This window comes from Copidosoma floridanum, unplaced genomic scaffold (genome assembly GCF_036245765.1).
Source record: "Copidosoma floridanum isolate Cflo_tuat_1 unplaced genomic scaffold, Cflo_Japanese_pri ptg000021l, whole genome shotgun sequence".
NCBI classification, from domain to species: Eukaryota; Metazoa; Arthropoda; class Insecta; order Hymenoptera; family Encyrtidae; genus Copidosoma; species Copidosoma floridanum.
In genome coordinates, this window is record NW_028321898.1 from 27,253,969 (window position 1) to 27,272,176 (window position 18,208).

General features: G+C 44.6%; 1 protein-coding gene across 1 annotated transcript; it reads right to left on the bottom strand.

Moving 5' to 3' along the window:
* Positions 1-730: 730 nt before the first annotated feature.
* LOC106644878 (dipeptidase 1) lies at positions 731-18,208 on the bottom strand. The gene is made up of 8 exons (XM_089594311.1): positions 18,049-18,208; positions 13,078-13,419; positions 11,393-11,525; positions 7,870-8,058; positions 5,956-6,158; positions 3,487-3,647; positions 1,659-1,788; positions 731-1,009 (listed from the first exon to the last, which is right to left on the bottom strand). The coding sequence occupies exons 1-8, from the start codon at positions 18,052-18,054 to the stop codon at positions 878-880; spliced, it is 1,296 nt and encodes a 431-aa protein (XP_089450437.1). The 5' UTR covers positions 18,055-18,208; the 3' UTR covers positions 731-877.

The window sequence follows — 18,208 nt, forward strand, 5'->3', positions numbered from 1 at the left end:
ATAGGTATACACCTAAAATACCGTGTGCACAAGCTAGCGTTCCTCAAGTACGTACCTATATATATATATGTATACCCGGGAAAACAAGCGGTACACATAACTCTCTCTCGGAGGAGCTTCTCTCTCTCCTGTAAAATCGAACGATACACTCGCAGGGCGGTGCATGTACGATGTATATGGATGCAAAGTTTGTATTAGTTTGCCGGCACGTCGAATTGGAAATTTCGCGAAACGGAGGGGTAAGAGAGAGAGAGAGAGAGACACACACACAATGCAGTCCGAATTAATTGATTTTAGCTGCCAACGGGGAGTTTCCTCTCACTGCTCTGCTCTGGCATCCAATTGTACCAATTAATCGAGAGATTTTCAAGATTTTTGATTCACCCAGACCGATTCGCCGACACCGTTTGCTGAAAATCGATGATCAAACACGTACAGAGGTGGAATGGCAAGTAACGCAGGTGTGTACTGTCCTTCTTCACTGCTCCAAAGTAGACTCGCGTAAGTCGCAAGAAAGTCCTTTTTCCCTTAGTCCATCTCACGCTCAATGTAAACTTAAACTTTTATGACGCTTGCGCTCGCAGAGTTACGGTAATAATACGTGGGTCGGCGGAGGGTATTATTGTATAGTAGAGTCGGAGGGAGGGAGAGTGTACATTATCTTCTTTCCCTTCTTTTTCTTCTTTCATACATGGTAAAACACGTATATATGCATATGCGCGCATTTGCGTGAAAAGAAAAAGAGTCGTACGTCGTTGTAAAGTACTTTTCGCCCGATGAAAAGGTGTATAGGTATTTTCGTTCGCCAATGCGTAAAGAGACGTATAATAGGTGTACATGTACAGGTATGATTTTTGTGTTGTTATTGTTTTTCATTTTACACTTCCATGGTGGAGCGCTGCACGGAGTTTATGTCGAGGGAACAGCTGCCGGTCGTGTCGGGTGACTCGAGGACCTCCTCGGACGGCATCACCCCCGCGTTCCTCATCTCGTCCCTCACTCGTTCCACCTGCGAATTCATGTATTTATGCATGAACGGAAAAGCCTCTCTGCTGCACACGGGCGTGTTACCGCTTATTGTATTTACACATACACAGGGAGACCCCGTTGTTCTCTCTGCTCTGCTGTTTATCGACTACTCATTAATTTGCCCGGCATAAACGAGTAAGGGGATTTTTTTTTTTTTTCCCTAAAAACCATGTACGCACATTCCTATATTTTTTTGTTTTCTTTATGGCATTACCTTTAATGAAAACTCAAGGTGGCGAAAAACGTAACAAAACAAAAAAAAAACCCCCCAAACTCTCGCTCAGTAATACCAGGGGAAATTAACGATGCGGCCGAATCCAGTAGAAGCAGTCCGTTATGAGTCAGCCGCTTGATCAATTCCACCCACCTATACTTATGTGTATTATACACCAAACTACTCTTTCGCGATGACGTGCACAATGATATTTATAAGGTTGCAATTAACAATAAAACTCGTCCTCGTAATTATCGACGGGGAATATTTTGAAGTACTTACAATTTGATGTACGCGTTGGGTTGTACTTATAAATATCTTATTTTTTTTCATACATTTAAAAAAAAAAAAAAAAAAAAAAAGTAATACACCGTGATGACAACGGTCGGACGTACAAAGGTTGAAATATACGTACGTGGCCGAGGACCCTGAGCAGATTCAGCCCGGCGACCTTCTTGAGATCCTGGACCGTCCACTTCTCGGAGCGCAGCAGCTCGGCGAACAACTCCGGGTACTTGGAGACGTCCTCGAGACCCCGGGGCGTTCTATAAAATAAAAAAAAATAAAAAAAATAAAAAAGAAAAGAGCGCCGTTTAATATTTCAAGCTATTCAATTAGCCGACCCGCTCTTACTCCATTATCCTTCGGAGGAGACTGGTTCTTCTCCTATACGTATATATACATGTACATATATACCCTCTGTGTACCCGTAGCCGGGCTTTCGGCCGGTAGATATATTATTCATGCGACCGACAAAGTCGACGGACCGAGACGAGCGTGCTCCCTTCGCGAAGGAAAAAATTTCCTTTTCGGGGAAACAGGACTGAGGGCTGATTCAAGAGTGCACCTGTACACCCTCGTCGTGGCCGCTCCGGGCAAAAATATATATCTTTCACGAATCGGCCTACTTTTTTCTCTTTACCTCACGGCAAGTATGGGCTTCTCGAACGAGACATTACAAAACCGTATAACATTGTATATTTTATACAGAACGATATATATATGTATTATAATGGGATGTTGGCATTGTGACCGAGGAAATTATTAAGTACACCATCACCAGTGCATAAAGAAAGACAAACGGAGAGCAACAGTTTTATCTCATGTCGAATAATGCAGGAAACCGGTTTTCCGAGACTTTGAGGAAAAATTTTTAGCCGATGATAATGGCGAGCGATGAGTATATACGCTACATCATTTTCCAACTCCTGTTGCTTTCGTATTTCCTTCCACTTGTAACGGCGAGGGAGTAAGGCTGAATGCTGCAAAGTTGCACTTTCTCAAAATGGATGTTAATCGACAGAGTCGGACTTTCTTTCCATTTTTTGCTCGAAAAGTTTTTTTTTCTTTCCTCGGCATTGCAACAAACTCCATCCGAGCTGTGTTTGCGCTTTTAGTTTCCCAGCGTTGAGTCTAATGATCGTGGAAACAGACCCCCGTTGTTTCAATCTTCAATTACAGACGAAAGTGTACGGAGCAATTAGAAAAAAAAAAAAAAAGAAAAAAAAAACAATCTAATGCCAATTGCAGCAATAAATCGAACCGATTCGCGGTAACAAACGCCGTACGAGCCTTTTTCTGTAAATTCATTTATTTTTTCAACGCGGCAAAGTAAAAAACAACAAACGTGCACTTGACACGATTAAAATTACCCGTTCGATTGTTCGGGCTCTCTCGCCCCCGTAGACATGTGTATAATACACACGCAACGTAATTGTACAGTTGGAAGCGCGCGTCATTTGTTCATCGGAGCGTGTTACGGGGATAATAATATCTCGAGACTCAACCGTTACAATGATGTAATACACAGCTCGCGCGCGTCTACATAGTGTGTGTGAAAGTTGGACGAGAGCGCGTAAATTTGTGGGAACGTATACACTACCTGTATATGTGTTAAAGATACACTCTCGTGGGTGCAATTGTAAATACCTGCGCGTATAAATCAAGTGTGAGTGTACCGGTGTACGATATAACGTTACACCTGCGAGCAATTATATGCGTTTGAATCGGATTTTATTGCTCAGTCCGCGTATGAGGGGACATTTTTCCGCGAATCGCTTTAAATGCAAAACGCCGACCGATGCCCGTCACCGGGTGAACGAACCGATTGGAAATCGATTTCATCGATCAATTTTAACGTATATATAGCGGGTAACGGTTAGTTAAGAAGAAAAAGGAAAAAAAAAAAGTACTAATATATTTCCTGGTGGGAGGAAAAAAAAAACAAAATTGTGTATACGTACTTGTTAATGCCGTCAAAGTCACCGCCGACACCGACGTGGTCCACTCCGATTAAATTTCTAATGTGATAGATGTGGGCCGCAACGTCGGTCACGGTCGCCTGCTCGCCGCAGTTGACGAAGTAGTTGTAGAACGTGACCATTACCAGGCCACCGTTTGATTGCTGTGTCGTGTGCACACGGACAGACAGAAAAAAAAAAAAAAAAAAAGAAAACAGGCACAAAGTGGATTAATCAATAATCGAGCTTTTGATCCGTGATACAAGCGTTGCAGGATATACTCGGTGTGAGGAGATTCTTTTTTTTATTTTTTTTATTTTCGTCAACGAGGGGACACAATTTTCGGGACGGATTAATTTCGAACGGGGGCGGATTTGGGCACCAGATTTTTGTAAATAACCCCTCGACGTGCCTACGTTGTCCGAGCTTGTTTGGGATCGTTTTGATGATAAAAGCCGGAGGTGAACTCCGATGAGCTTCGATTGTTTTTTGGATTGCAAAAATCGAGCTGAATCTGCGCGTGAATCTCCCTATTACGATGCCGCTTTGTCGAAAATGGAACATGTTTTTTTTACAACAAACTCCACGTTCGTACGTGACACAGAAAATTCCAAGCGTATAACGCAGGTACATATAGATATTAACAGGTATAATCCAAGCGCGCGTACATCCAAATCCAAGGCAATGGGTGTATGTATATACTTATACAAGAGGCGTCGGTCGGAGTTGAGTTGCAAGTACACATACTCGTACGATGAAAAGATGACGCGCACCCAAAGCAGAGAAGGTATGCTTGGTGCAGGGGAGCACGAGTGATAGTAGTAGTATAGAGGGTGAAATCGACGCGCTCCGTTTGAGGCCTTAGATTCGGCAAATATAAGTATCTCCGTGAGTGTAACACGCATACGCTTCCCTTGTAATATTACATACGACGCGTGGCGCGCACTTGTATATATTCATGTGTATGATACCCCCACGCGCAGGGTAAGCACGAAAACGCTTCCGACGCGATTTATGCATGTGTCCTCGTACACATGTTGCACGAGCAAGGAGGGGCACGATTGTTTTTTTTTCTTCCGCACGTTCGCCCGGAAAATAAGTAGTATATATTATACATGATTTTGCTCCGTAGATTCAGAGATGATTTTTGTTTTGTTTTTACGAGTGTAGTACGGGTGAGGGGGGAGTCGGATGGTTCGATGATGTATCGCGTCGGGGTTCGGGGGCTTTTTCCTATTATTTTCCAGGATTTATTTATGGATCGGTCGTATGGAGTAACGCGAGTTTTTTTCATTATTGTTATTAATATTTTGTGTACGATCGCGTAGATTTTGGAAGAAAGTGCTCACAGTTATCCAAAACGTTATTCAACCGGTTTTGCTCGAGGGGAGCTTCGTACGCAAAAATATATATGTATACTCGACTCGAGGATTTGGTAACGATCTAATTTTGTTTGCTTCGTACATGATGAACGATGAATAAGTAAATTGCCACTCCAACCAAGTGTTCGTGCAAAGTCGGGCTGATAAAAAAAAAAAAAATAAATAAAAACACGGTTCAGGTCGCTTTGACCAAAGTCTAAAAAGCCGGAGGTAAATGAAAGGGCGGTAGAGCCCTCTCTTCCAGTGGCAAATAGCTCAAATGGAAAAGCTTGTCGTGCAAAGCAGGTATAGGCACTCGTCGATCGTAGTCGTAAAACAAATCCCGGTTTCATCAGAGAGGAAGGAGTAGGAGGGAGGGGGTGGCTCGCTTTGAGGAGTTAGCCGTGCATTTAAATCGGGGCGCGGAAGATCAATCCGCGTCTCCGGGCATCGGTGCGGAAGAGCGAGATAGAAGCCGGTAGGTGGGACACTCGTAACTCTCTCTCTCTCTCTCTCTCTCTCTCTGTTTTCCGACGACGATTTTTCATTAGCGCAAAGCTTAATGACGGTATACACACTCACACACGTATAGCTCTCGCGAACCAGTGCAGGTGTGTGCAGTTTGAAATGAACCGGCTGCGCTTTTTCTCCCCCCGAGCTCGGGGGCTGGGAAGAAGGAGGAGATTGAAAAAGAGAATCAACGAGTCCGGGGACGCGTGTTACAAGTGAACGAGAAAATACAGCGTACGATGTATACATGTACACAAGGGAATGGGGGAGGGGGCACTTTGGCATTAATAACGGCCATCAATTTTGAGGAGCCAGTCGATACGTGCCCCGTTGCACCGTATACGATACCATATACCGTGTATATGCTCATGCGTGTATGCAAATGTACGTATACATATATATGGAGCTTGAATAATGAATTTCCTACTTAATCGTGGGAGGATTTGTTTCGCTGTGCGCATGATATAGGCTGGTATTCAATTTATGTGAACCGTCCGACTGCCCGTGCAAATATATATATATATATTACATGATTGTACGTCTTGATGGAGTAATTGTTTTCAATGAATGAAAGAAAAACAATAATAAGTACAGTACTCACCAGTTCGCGCAACACGTCGTCTGGCACGTTTCTGGTGGAGTTGCAGATCGAGTAGGCGGACGAGTGCGAGAATATGAGGGGCGCCTTGCTCGTCCTCAGCGCGTCCCTCATCGTCTTGCGCGCCGTGTGGCTCAGGTCTATGAGCATCCCCAGCCGGTTCATCTCCCTTATCACGGCTTTGCCGAACGTCGTCAACCCGCCACCTGCGGCATCGCACCCACATATTACAATTGCTTCATCGTATCCGTTGCTCCGCTCGCCATCGAGCCGTATCTTTTCTCTCTTTGCTTCTCTTTGAAAATCCATTACATTCGACAACTCGACCGACAAAAAAAAAAAAAAAAAAATCCCATCCGCGCATCTGACTAGACGGTCCGGTGTTTTCTTTCAGTATAGGTTCATCGCCGCAGCGACGGTGGAGCCGATCGATCTCCCAAAGTATCCTTTGAGAGATCGTCGAGGCAAATGGATGGAAGGTTTGGACCTTCTTCTATTTTTTTTTCTTTCTTTCTTTCATACACGCCACGACCGGATGTTTCGTAATGGAATGGATGCCACTCCATACGGACTAAAGTTACCGGAGCGAGAAATCGGTATCGTTTTTTTTTCCCTTCGACATACATATACTATTTGCGAGAATGTGGGCGTTTTGTTTACCGTTCGGTGTACGTGTACGATAATGGCCCTCTACAGTGTTTTCCGCCTCCTTTTTTCTTCCCGTTTATTCGGCGCATCTCGTTTTACGGTTGGAATCGAAAATTGATGGGGAAAACACGGTACGATCCACGCGATGGAACTTGAATTTCCCTCGACGCAAAAATCCAGCCGAGAGAGCATACGCACGTATTGTCAAACAAAAACGCATGGGGTCGGTGTACATGATTGACGTGTGAATAATTGAAAGCGAAAACGCGCCTCGCCCGAGCCGTTTGTTGTTATTGAGAGCACTTATCTGTCTCGATGGACGGACCGATGGTTAATGGAGTCACGGATGCCTTGGATAATTCAGGTCGCGTGTTCTACATGTTGTCTATGCTATAGTTGTGACGTTTAAAAAATACAATGTTCATTGAAAGCACGTGAAATAATAATAATAATAATAATAATAACAAAACAAAAAGGTTCAGGTTCATTAATTCTTTCCCACCTGCGTGTCTCGTATTTTCCCTCCCCCTCATTGCGTGCAGGCTTTGGAAAAGATGGTTGCTTTTGCCGCTCGGGCTCTTGGGTGTATTTTGTTTAGCGTGTACGAGATAGGGTGCACGCCGGGGCCCTTTCAAAAACGACAACCTACTTTCTCAAAGGCTACCCACCTCCGTTTGTTCGTTATGTTATATCGTGGCTTTTGTTTTTGCGAGGAAATACCTCGAGCTCTCACGGCGACATGTAGGTCAGACGTTGGTTTTTTCCTTTGGCTAGTGATAACCGCGAGTTACTTCAAATGTGATAAATGAGATGTGTACACGTACATTTTCTTATAGGTGCGCGATGTTAAAAAAAAAAAAAAAAACAACCCGCATTTTTCATGCATGCGGGAATATAATATTTTCACGCCCGTGAGGTGACGTTTTAAAACGACGGTGAAATACAATACGATGAATTATTCATTGTGCGTCGAAATCAATGCCGGGCGCTTGGGTACGAGCAGGCGTTATGATATGTATTTCCGCAACGTCGACGCAAAACATCTGCATTTAGGCATCATTTGCGAGGCCAAACAAAGAAAGGAGATTGCGCGCAAAAGTCTCGTGTTTACGTTTCCTCGGCATCAATGATACATGTACGAATATATTTCAATCCTTCCAACACGAAAAAAAAAAAAAAAAAAAAATTGTGCAGCCTCCCAAAAAGCAGTCTCTTGCTTTGCTTGACGACGGCGACAGTATAACAATAATGATGCTCCCCTTGTCTTACCTTCCTCGTCTCCCTGCTCGACCTTCGAGCTTTCAGCCCAGGGCGTGTTGCAGGTATGGGTGAGGGTGAGGTAGCGCACCCCGAGCTGGTAGAGGGTCCGCAGGACCGCGAGACTGCTCCCGAGACTGTGGCCGCCCTCCACTCCAATCAGCGAGGCTATCCTTCCCTTCTTGTGCGCCTCGAGTATCTCTGGAATATACATTTTTTCCCTTTTTTTCCCTTTTTTTTTTTTTTTTTCATTTCGGCGTGTTTATTAAAATAAAAAAAGATGAATCGCTTTGCCGTGGAATAATAGAAGGGGGGACAAGAGTCACACAGCAGTCGGTTTCTCGCCAGCTTTTACCGAGATTGATGTTTCAAATGGAAGAGAGCACGGGGTTTTTTCGACGAATCGCTTCTACCGTGAATTATGGAATTTTCTTTTTTTTCTTCCTGCTTTATCCAAACACAAAGTGTGGGTTCTCGAAAGATTAAAAAACATCTTTTTATAATTATTCTCATCCCCTCTACCGTATGCGCACTTTCCGTACCCGCAGCGCGAAACCACACACGTGCAGGGCGGTATTTCCAATTTACAATAAATACCCGATCCAGGAAAAACCACACGCGGGGGCTCGGGGGTAAAAAAACTTTCCAGCGGTGAAAAATCCCGGCATATTTCGAAAAGCGGCACGGACCCTCGCGAAAACAGAGCACCGCCCATCCCGCAGCTCTTTCGCGACAAAGTTCGCGTCAGCCGAAAATTTATGAAGCCCGACGCGAGAGAGCTCCAGGGCGGCCGGCGACAAAAACCATCCACCCGGTAAAAACAAAACGTTTTTCCCCTCCCTGAAAAGGAAGCGCCAGGGGAAAGCCTGGGTGTGCAAACTTGTATATAGTTTTGCAGCGAAAAACAAACAAAAAAAAAAAAAAAGGGACAAAATCCGAAACGGATGAGAAAAAAGAAAAAAGTGGCGCTAATCAAACTGTGAAGCGCACAAGCAGCTTACACGATAGCCGAGGATAATAAAGAGTTAATTCACGCGCGCGTAGGCAAATGAGGAGGTGGAGAAGCACCGTCGCTTAGATCGCGCGGATTTGCAAGTCAATGCGTGTACATACACACGTACATTTACCTCGATCGTGTACACTGTACGCGTGTATGTACGTGAACCACCTATAACCTTTTGCCGCACGAACGCTCGCATCAGGTTGGTCTCTCCTGGTTTAATCCCCAGGCAATAATCCCCGGGACTCTGGCACTGCTGCAGTCGCAACTTTAAAGACTAGGGACCAACTCGGCTGTTCTCTTCGTAAAAGCGGACTCGACTACAGCAAATAACTGATGTCTCTTTCTTATTATTATTATTATTATTTTTTTTTGTTTTTGTTTAACCATCCCTCGAAGATAAAAGGGTCTCGGGGTAGTACACGTAGACACAGGTGCGTAGCGTAAAAGAGCTCCCGTCTGATGGAAACGATTTGTCGGGAGAAAAAACCTGACGTCCAATCAGTTTATCTCCTGGGGACGTTTATAGTTTTGGCCTTTACTTTAACAATAATATGCTCGTGATCAATTTATTCATCTTACAATGTAGTCAATCTTGTACAACTAACGTATAAAAAATTCTTTGCAGCCGCGACTTGCACTTGCTCACCGTCGCACACGTGTATAGAACATACCTTACGCTTGAGCTGTGATGGCAAAAGCTCGCTCGCGCACACGAGAGCAAAGATGGGGCGATGATGATGATGATGTTCGGAGACGCGAGCTTGCCATTGTTATATTTATATACACATACGTACGGGGGTCGTGTATCGTTGAAGCGCACAAAGTATTTCTGTGTGAAATTTTTGTCATATAGCTCCACACGTAGGGGAAAAGGTCGCGGGTTTTGTTTTAACGGCGCGCTCGAACTTTTGCGGCAAAAGTATGTGCGTGATATTATATATACATATACGTACAGGGCGCAGGTGGCGCGCGTACAATGGTACTCAAGGAAAAATTTCGTCGAGGGCTGCACTCGCGAGAATAAGTTACGAGGGCTTTGGCGTCCCGGTCCTCGCAAGGTCGGGGAGTTAACGCCAGAACTTTTCTCTCTTCTTTTATTTTATTTTATACATACAGTAGTCTGCACGGCTTGGGGTAAAAAAAAAAAAAAAAAAAAAAAAAAAAAAGGGTAAAAATTATACATCAGCTACAGTACCAGGGGGCGGGAGGTTCGTTGCGAATCATAATTACGCGGGGCTTGATTGCACAAAGCCACGGCCCTCCCGCGCTATGGGACAGGGTTTTAAGCGTCTCTGGCGTGTAAGCAAACGAGCCGTCGTTACGCTAATGCCTTAGCCACTCTCGAGTGTCTACTCGCTTTAACTCGCAAACGAGGGGGCGGGGGATCGATTTAAGGTGTTGGTTTTCGGGAACGATTATACGCCACGTTGTGTCGACCAGAAATTATCTCGATCATCCGGAGTACATTACATGGAAGATGTAAAAATAAATGGGAGAGTTTCCGGTGGGAGCAACCGGAAACAGGGGCGCAAGTAGAAATTCTATCGATTGCCATGTCAATCCTTCCCTTGAGGTACATTGAAAGCTCAAGGGCATCCCTTGTCCGTGTTCATTTAAAAAAAATATCACTTTTTTAGGTTCGCTTGTCAAAAAAAAAAAAAAAAAAAAAAAAAGAAAAGGGAGAAAAGCTAAACCGCAGCCATTCGCGCACTCGACCAACACCTCGAATGGAGTTAAAGCCCCAGAGCAGTAGTTGGAAAATCGAATTCCCAACTTTGGAGAAAAAACAACTCCCCCGTTTCCGCGGGGTCACCCCTCGCCACCGTGAGATCTCCCGTATGTACGCGTTTCGCGCTCGAGAGTAACCGAGTAGGTGTATATATGCGTATCGGAAAAGAGAGAAACAGTCTCGTGGGGAGGTCACATTGCACGGTTACGCGGAGAAACTTTACGGATCGACACGGGGCAGGGGGGGGGGCGACCCCCGCGAATTCCCAGCGCTGATTTGCACGTGATTGCTATTTCAACTACCGGCCCTTTTCTATCGAACCCGTACGTATGTGTTATATACACCTTGTGCTACCTGTGGTACAATTTACTTCGACGACGAAAGGGACTGTGCACGAGAGCAGCTATTTGGTTTCATCCATTTTGCTCCGATTGATCGACAAGTCGTATAGATTTCCCTTCGGTTTGAGAGACGAGTTCATCCACCCGCATTGAAATTACTCGCTCTGTGGTGTATTTTGTCGAAATCAGAAAAAAACCTGTTTTTTTTTTTTGTTTTTTGTTTTTTCTTGTTCTTGACCCGTTCAATCTTAGCAAGAAGCTTTCTCCATTTTATCGGAGAATTACGCCAGAACCGATCGATCGGCAAGATAACTTTTCGACAGGACTCTCGAGTGTATTTATTTTTTTCTCCATGCAGGTACCATAAATGTGCGTATACAGCTTCTTTGGATGATCGACAAAATACGTACATTTATACTTTTGTACCACGTGGTGTGAAAATTTATGATAATCGTCACTCACCATTGGACGAAGTGGCGAATTGCATGTGTTGCGAGTACTTTTCTATGAGCCTCTTGATCAGGTCCACTTGTTCGAGGGTCATTTGCACGGCGTTGAGGTGCTGCGACTCGCACGGCACGTACGCCGCCCAAAACTGCAATAAAACACACATAAAAACTTGTATTTTATTTTTATTTTTCCTTTGTTTCTTTCAACAGTTATGATTCGACAAAGCTTGCCGGGGCGCGCGGAGGATCGTAACTGTATTGTCTCTGGGCTCGAGGGCAGGTGGAAAATCGAAATTTTACGACTCTTATCTTTGTTTTATTTTTTTTTTCGTTCGACATCCCACTCCGTGTACACATACGATCGATGAGCGCGAACGCCGTAACTTTTAATGCGCTTTATGGGGGGACGGCGCGGAGAGAATTTACGGGAGCCCGACAAATTTTAGCGCTCGCGGGAGATATAAGCGCGTAAATCTTGTCAGGACGAGCGGGCGAGCCGAAGAGAGAGATATGATAAAAGTCCGTCCGATACTTTGACTGTTTGTCTTTGGACTTTTGATTTCCGGATGGATATTTATCGTTGCAAAGAAGGAGGTTTGGGGAGGGGCTCGTGGCTAAGGATAATTAATTTTCGGAGACAAGTTTGCGACCCGTGTGCCATTTAGTCATTTACCAACTACGATTTTTACTGTTACTTGCAGTTCCCTGTGGTTATACTTGATGGTACTTATATTGCTCAAGAAAATTTTCGAGACCACAAAATACAACCGACCGATAAATCGGTGGAAATGTTTACTGCTCATTTTTTGCAACTTCCAATTGTCACTTGGTGTCACCGCTAGTCAACGATCTCATTCGCGAAACCATTTGGCTTCGCGGAGCCAAAGACATTGTGAATACATGTGTCGGAAGAGCTATAGTGTACAAGCGAAGAAAAAAAAAAAAAAAGAAAAAAAAAGAGAGATGCAAGAGAAATAGAGCGAATTCAATCTCCAGAGGAAATCATCCCGCGGATTTATTAATGTTTTACCGACAGAAAGAAAAATCTCGACCGCACGCGAGAGTAGGGTTTTTGCCAAAGGGCCACGGAACCTGCAAAGGAGGAGGGGGACGAACAAATTACAATCCGGCCGCCAGTTGGCACAAAGACAAGAAAACATATAAATATATGTATATGTAACACCGAGGCTCTTCGTGTATACGTACAATGGCGCGTGCAAGGACGGAATGGCAAGATGGACAGATAGAGGAGTAGCAGTATACGGTATTGGGGGGGGGGGGTGAGGAGAGAAACTATTCAAACAGCAATAAACCCCCTCCCCCTCGTTCTCTTCATCCATTGCCTTTATCTCGATCTTTTTCCCTTCATTTTGCGATAAATTGCTCGGGTTATTTCCTCCGCTCGTACAGTTGTCAACTTACTTGTCCTCTGCGTCCTGTGGTACACATAGATGCACAGAGAGCAGGATACATAACTACAAAAGCAGAGTCATAATATATAGGACGTGGGAAGAGGAAACAAAAGAAATGGAGTTAATTCGGATGAATCGGCGGCAACCCGAATGTTGATAATTTACGTCATTAGGACCACGTACCGATTTACGACGGCGATCGGTACTATATTATTTTGAAATATATGGGTGGGCGTGTACGTGCGATTGAAGTGACGTGTCGGAGGAAAGAAGAAACGAAACTCACCTGTCCGCCCACCATGCCCTGCCTGAGCCTCGGCAGATCCGTCTGACTCCAGGCGCTCTTGCTCCAGGGCACGACCTGCCTGAGATCGGTATCGAACTCGAACTCGGCCAGCTGGTTGTGGACAAAGTTCCGTATGTTCCAGGGCAGATCGTTGTGGCCGTCGATGAGGGGGACCTCGCTGAGCACTTGGCGCACCTTTTCCATGCGCTCCCGGGGGTTGGCCAGGGGCCCGATGCTCCCTGATAATTCACCGCTCACCGCCCTGGGACCCACTCGGCCGACCCACACGCTCAGCCGCAGCACCAGCAGGAGGGCGAGACGCGCGTCCCGCAGCGCCGAGCCCTGGAATATTTAAATATCAATGCAATCAAATTTAATTGCATATTTGCAGCTCGTATCGATACACCGATTCAATAAACAAACACTTTCACATAATGATTGTTTTTTTATTTTTTTATTTTCAGAACTTATGAACAATGATGGTTTGTTTGTTTTTCGCTTTCAACGGGGTGTTGTGTGAAAGCCAGTTTGTGCAAAACACCATTGGGCTCCGAAATACATGGTTGTCAGGAAGATGCGTAATCAAACGATGGATAGGCACGACCCGTGCATATAGGTATTGACTGCAGCTCGAATTCATAAATAATGCATGTGTGTACCGTGGGGTGCGAGCCCTCGGTGTTCGTTAGCGTGATTTTCTGCCGCCTCGAAATTAAAATTGTCCAACCCGAGCGCGCGGGGACGCGGAAAACATCGATAAAAATGGAAAAATCGGGCAAGCAGCGTCGCTCGGGAAGCAGCGAAAATCGGGGAGGTTTTTTCCGCGAACGGACATCGCTGTCCTAATGGGCGCGCGGGAAAAATGGCCCCCGCAGGAAACAAAGAAAGTTGACGCTCGTATAACTCCTAGCTCCGGAGAACGGAGGTAAAGAAAAAGAAATAAAGTCCCCCTGGGGGTTTTATTGCTTCCGATTTGTTAAATAAAAAAACGCCCTATGGATTGAATTGGATTCCGGAAACTCGTTTTTTTTTGGATCTAGAAAAAACAGGGGTGAGCCGACTTTCACGTTGCTATACAAATGAAAACACGTTTTGCGATTCAATTTTCATGGGGGGTCCAGGGGTGGAGGGAGCACGGATTAATCCAGACGTATGGAGGACATGAGTTGCTTATTTTCCGGAGCAACCCATCAAAATTCCATTAAAAAGAGGGACTGGCTTAAAATATTACAGCTCCACGCGTACAACCTACTTTGCGTATAAGCTGCCCGGGAGGGAAAGGGAAAAAAAAAAATTACTCAAACATTAATCCCGGTAAGCTGCTTTCGATTGGACGCGTGTCCGCATCTGCATAAGAGCATATCCCATTTCATTAATCTCCCATTTCGATATCATTACCCGAGGCGCTTTTTTCTCTCCTATCCTCTCTCGTGGAAAATGATCAAGTTTTTATAATCCGTAATGGGTAGGGTTGAAACTTGGCTTGGGACGCACCTACCCTTCGAATGACGTATGGGCGGCTTTTGGCAGATCAACCTGATGGAATACGGCGTTTCAGTTTTCATGCATCCCGGGGCGAGTTGCTCGTTGCACCAACGCTCATTGTGATGTGTATAATGTCGGGTCGTAAAAGTCTTTGGTTATTGCTTTCGAGCGTCACGCCGAGCTGACGTTATTACGGGCAATTAAAACGAATTCATTGGATTTTTTTCTTCTTTTTATGTACATTTAAAGGAAGAGAGATAAAAATCTTGTATTTAGGCCAAAGGTGAAATATCTTTTACAAAGGACTCGCACGTTAAAACGAAAGTTGGCTCGTTTGAAGCTTTTCCAACTCTCTCGTCAAAGTTCGCAGTTGAAAAAAAAAAGAAAAAAAAGTCAAAGACTCCATTATACGCCACCCTCGTTGAGTTGACAATTGTGTTTGTAAAATTATATTGATGATGGATACCTTCATTGTGGACTCTGTATGTATACCCTCGAGAAATCAAATGGTCGAGACCAAAGTGCACATTATATGTACAAACTTTACGCTTTGAAGTAAAAATTACACTGTGTTTATGTCGTCAGCATCCCCCCCCCCCCACCCAAAAAAAAGTCCTTTTAACTTTGACTTTTCTCATATTTAATTAGTAGTTAGTTACACAGCACAGAGAAAAAGAGAGGTAGAGAGACACCGGCACGGAATTCGATGAAAAATCAAAGGACAAAGTGACCAAATTACATCAAACGCGTTTGGTCACATTTCAACCGGAGAAGTGCAGTTTTCGCCGTGTATCGAAGATCAGAAGAGTTATTCGCTCAGTGTGCCCAATCGTAATTTCACCCGAAAGCATCATTACCACTTCCGTATGCTTTTATTCAACAATCGAGCTTTCATCCGATTCATCGAAAGTACGGAGTAACGGGGAGCAGCTCTTCTCGGGGGACGAAAAAGCCTTTGAAAAATCCGAGATGTATGATTTATCGTCGAAAGAGCTTGGCTGTGTTGGGGATGGGGGTCCACCATAATAATACATACACGAGAAAGTGAAAAGTTTAACGATTTTTCAGCGATGCATCGGCGCGCCCCCGATGAGCAGACACTGTATAGCTCGACAACGATTTGTCACGCGGGCAACCGAATGATTGGCGCCACGGGTTTTTGGAAAGAATGAGCTTGGATTTTCGTTGGAAGGGGGGAAGAAAAAAATAATAAAAACGATCGAGTTCATCAGCGCAGCACAAACGCGAGGGCAAGAGGATGAGCAGCTGCGGCAGGGGGTTGGCGAGAACCATCCAATTCCTCGGCGAGGAGAAGCTGGGAGGAGCTGGTTAAAGGATCCAGATGGGCAATAAAACATCCGGCGCTGAGAGGCGAAAACGAAGGAAAAGGGCTTTACCGACACGCGCGTCGTTCCGCTAAGCTCGAGTCGTAGTATACACCGGTGCTGGAAACCTTTCGCGAGACACCACACCTCTCGCACCAAAACTGCGGATAAAAACACCTTCTCTCCGATTGTAGGTGTACATGGGGAGGCTGCAGCACCGGGTCCCTTTAAATACGCTCGGTTTATTATTTTAAACAATTTTTGCGCGTCCGCTCGTGGACGAGTAAATAAGGATGTTTTTCTCCTTTTCCATATGTGGGAAAAGCTGTACGTGTGCTCCCGTATAGCGCATCGAGGATCGGCGAGAGCTCGGCAAACTTTACTTTTGCTCCTCGAGCTCGTGCGTATCGGCAAAAGGGCCCCGTACCGTAAATGACTTTGGACAGCCCGGCTCTTCCTTTGTGCACCGGCGAACCGAACTACCTAATAATTTTTATCGATCGAGCCCCTCGATTCTGCCCCGGATGCGTTTGTCCATCCATCGGTTTCTCCATCTCTCGGGGTCGTCGGGGATTATTAGTCGAGGAGCGGCACAAGTTTTCCTCTGCTCTATTAGCGCCGCGGACCAATTCTCTTGATTGAGAAGTATACGCATCACCGGCGACTACTCGTTTGGAGGTGTCGACACGCCGAGGGGAGATCTTTCCTTTTTTTGTTTCATAAAGCATACGGTGGTCGTACACTTTTCGGGGGAGGTGATTGACGTCGTGGGTTATTTAACGAAATCATGGAGAGTAGCGCGTGTTTAAATTTATTACGACCGGCGTTGAAATTACAAAAAAAAAAAATCACGCGTCGTCCGCATCGGAGAGTTATTTTTGGGAGAGGATAATGAATTCGGGCATTAAAATTCACGCTTCCGAGAGACGAATCGAATTTTAAAGAGTCGAGCGGTGGTGGGCGGTGAGGTACAAACTCGATTTCACTACTATACGCAAACTCCCAGTCAATGGAGTTTAATCGTAGACCAATGTCGTCTGTTGAATAATCTTTTTTTTTTCTCAAGTTAAATTAAAATTTTTTTTCATACATTTTCTTTCACGTACCCCACGGAACAACGAAACGACTAATTTTACGTCGGAGATGAGAGTTTAATTACATTAAGTGATGGACTAACGAAGCACTCGACGTTTTTCATTTTCCCCCGATGATGGTATACATAGTGTATTTTATGTTTTCACCGTGACATTAGTGCCACTGATTATTTTACACTCTTTCAACTTTATAATAATACCCTTTAAACGAAATTTTACCCTCCCAAACTCGACGTCTAGTAGTATTGATTGAATGAAAAACAAAAAAAAAAAAAATACTTACTAATAAGTTTTTAACGCAATTCGCGACAGCAATAACATTGTATATTCTCCATTTTTACGACGTATACAAAATTTTATTTTCGTCAGCAAAACTCTCAGTGACATCGTACCTATATGCGAAGCCCAACAAGTTAGTTCCGTGGCCAGTGCGCGGGCAAGGAATGCGCTCTCTTATTGTTAACCATATACACGCACAACTTTTCGCCACAATAGAACTTACTTGCGTGATATTGTGGTACATACACGACGTACATTTCGTGGATCAAATTGTTACTTTTGAGCTACGAGCCAACTATACTTTCAGTGACGAAAATAATACCATTCGAAAGCAAACGCGTTTCGGACACATTGACTATAGTTTTAACTCGATTGAACTTATACTGTCATATACGTACAACAGCAATAGGTATGACAAAAGCTATTGTCCTCCAAAAGTAAACCAACAAATGTGTCCCTAACGCAACATTTATCCATTCAATGGACACACGTAAACAGGGACGGCAGGTCGTAAAAACATTAGCCACTCTATCCTGTAATCGCTGTCACTTGTAAGACTACCGCGCACAGATACCCCATGGAAGCCAGGGGAAGAGGGGAAAAAAACAAACCACCGATCCAACACCTTTGAGGCGAAGCTGCCGTAAAAATAAACCATATCACCCCCTACGTTGTTTCCCTATTGTGTACAGCTTACAACCTACTCAATTTTACGACAGAGACGAGGAAAGGAGGAACGAAAGGGAGACGATAAAGATGCCAAACAAAGTTATTATATTAATTCTCACCTTCATGATAGGCCTGGGGCTGCAAGGGCTGGATGGATGTACTACCGATACAGCGCGCAGCCTCTCCTCACGTCATCATCGCCACCATCGTTATCCCCGTCATCATCGTCTCTTCAAAAACTCATTACAAGTGTATATATACACACACACACAACACTTG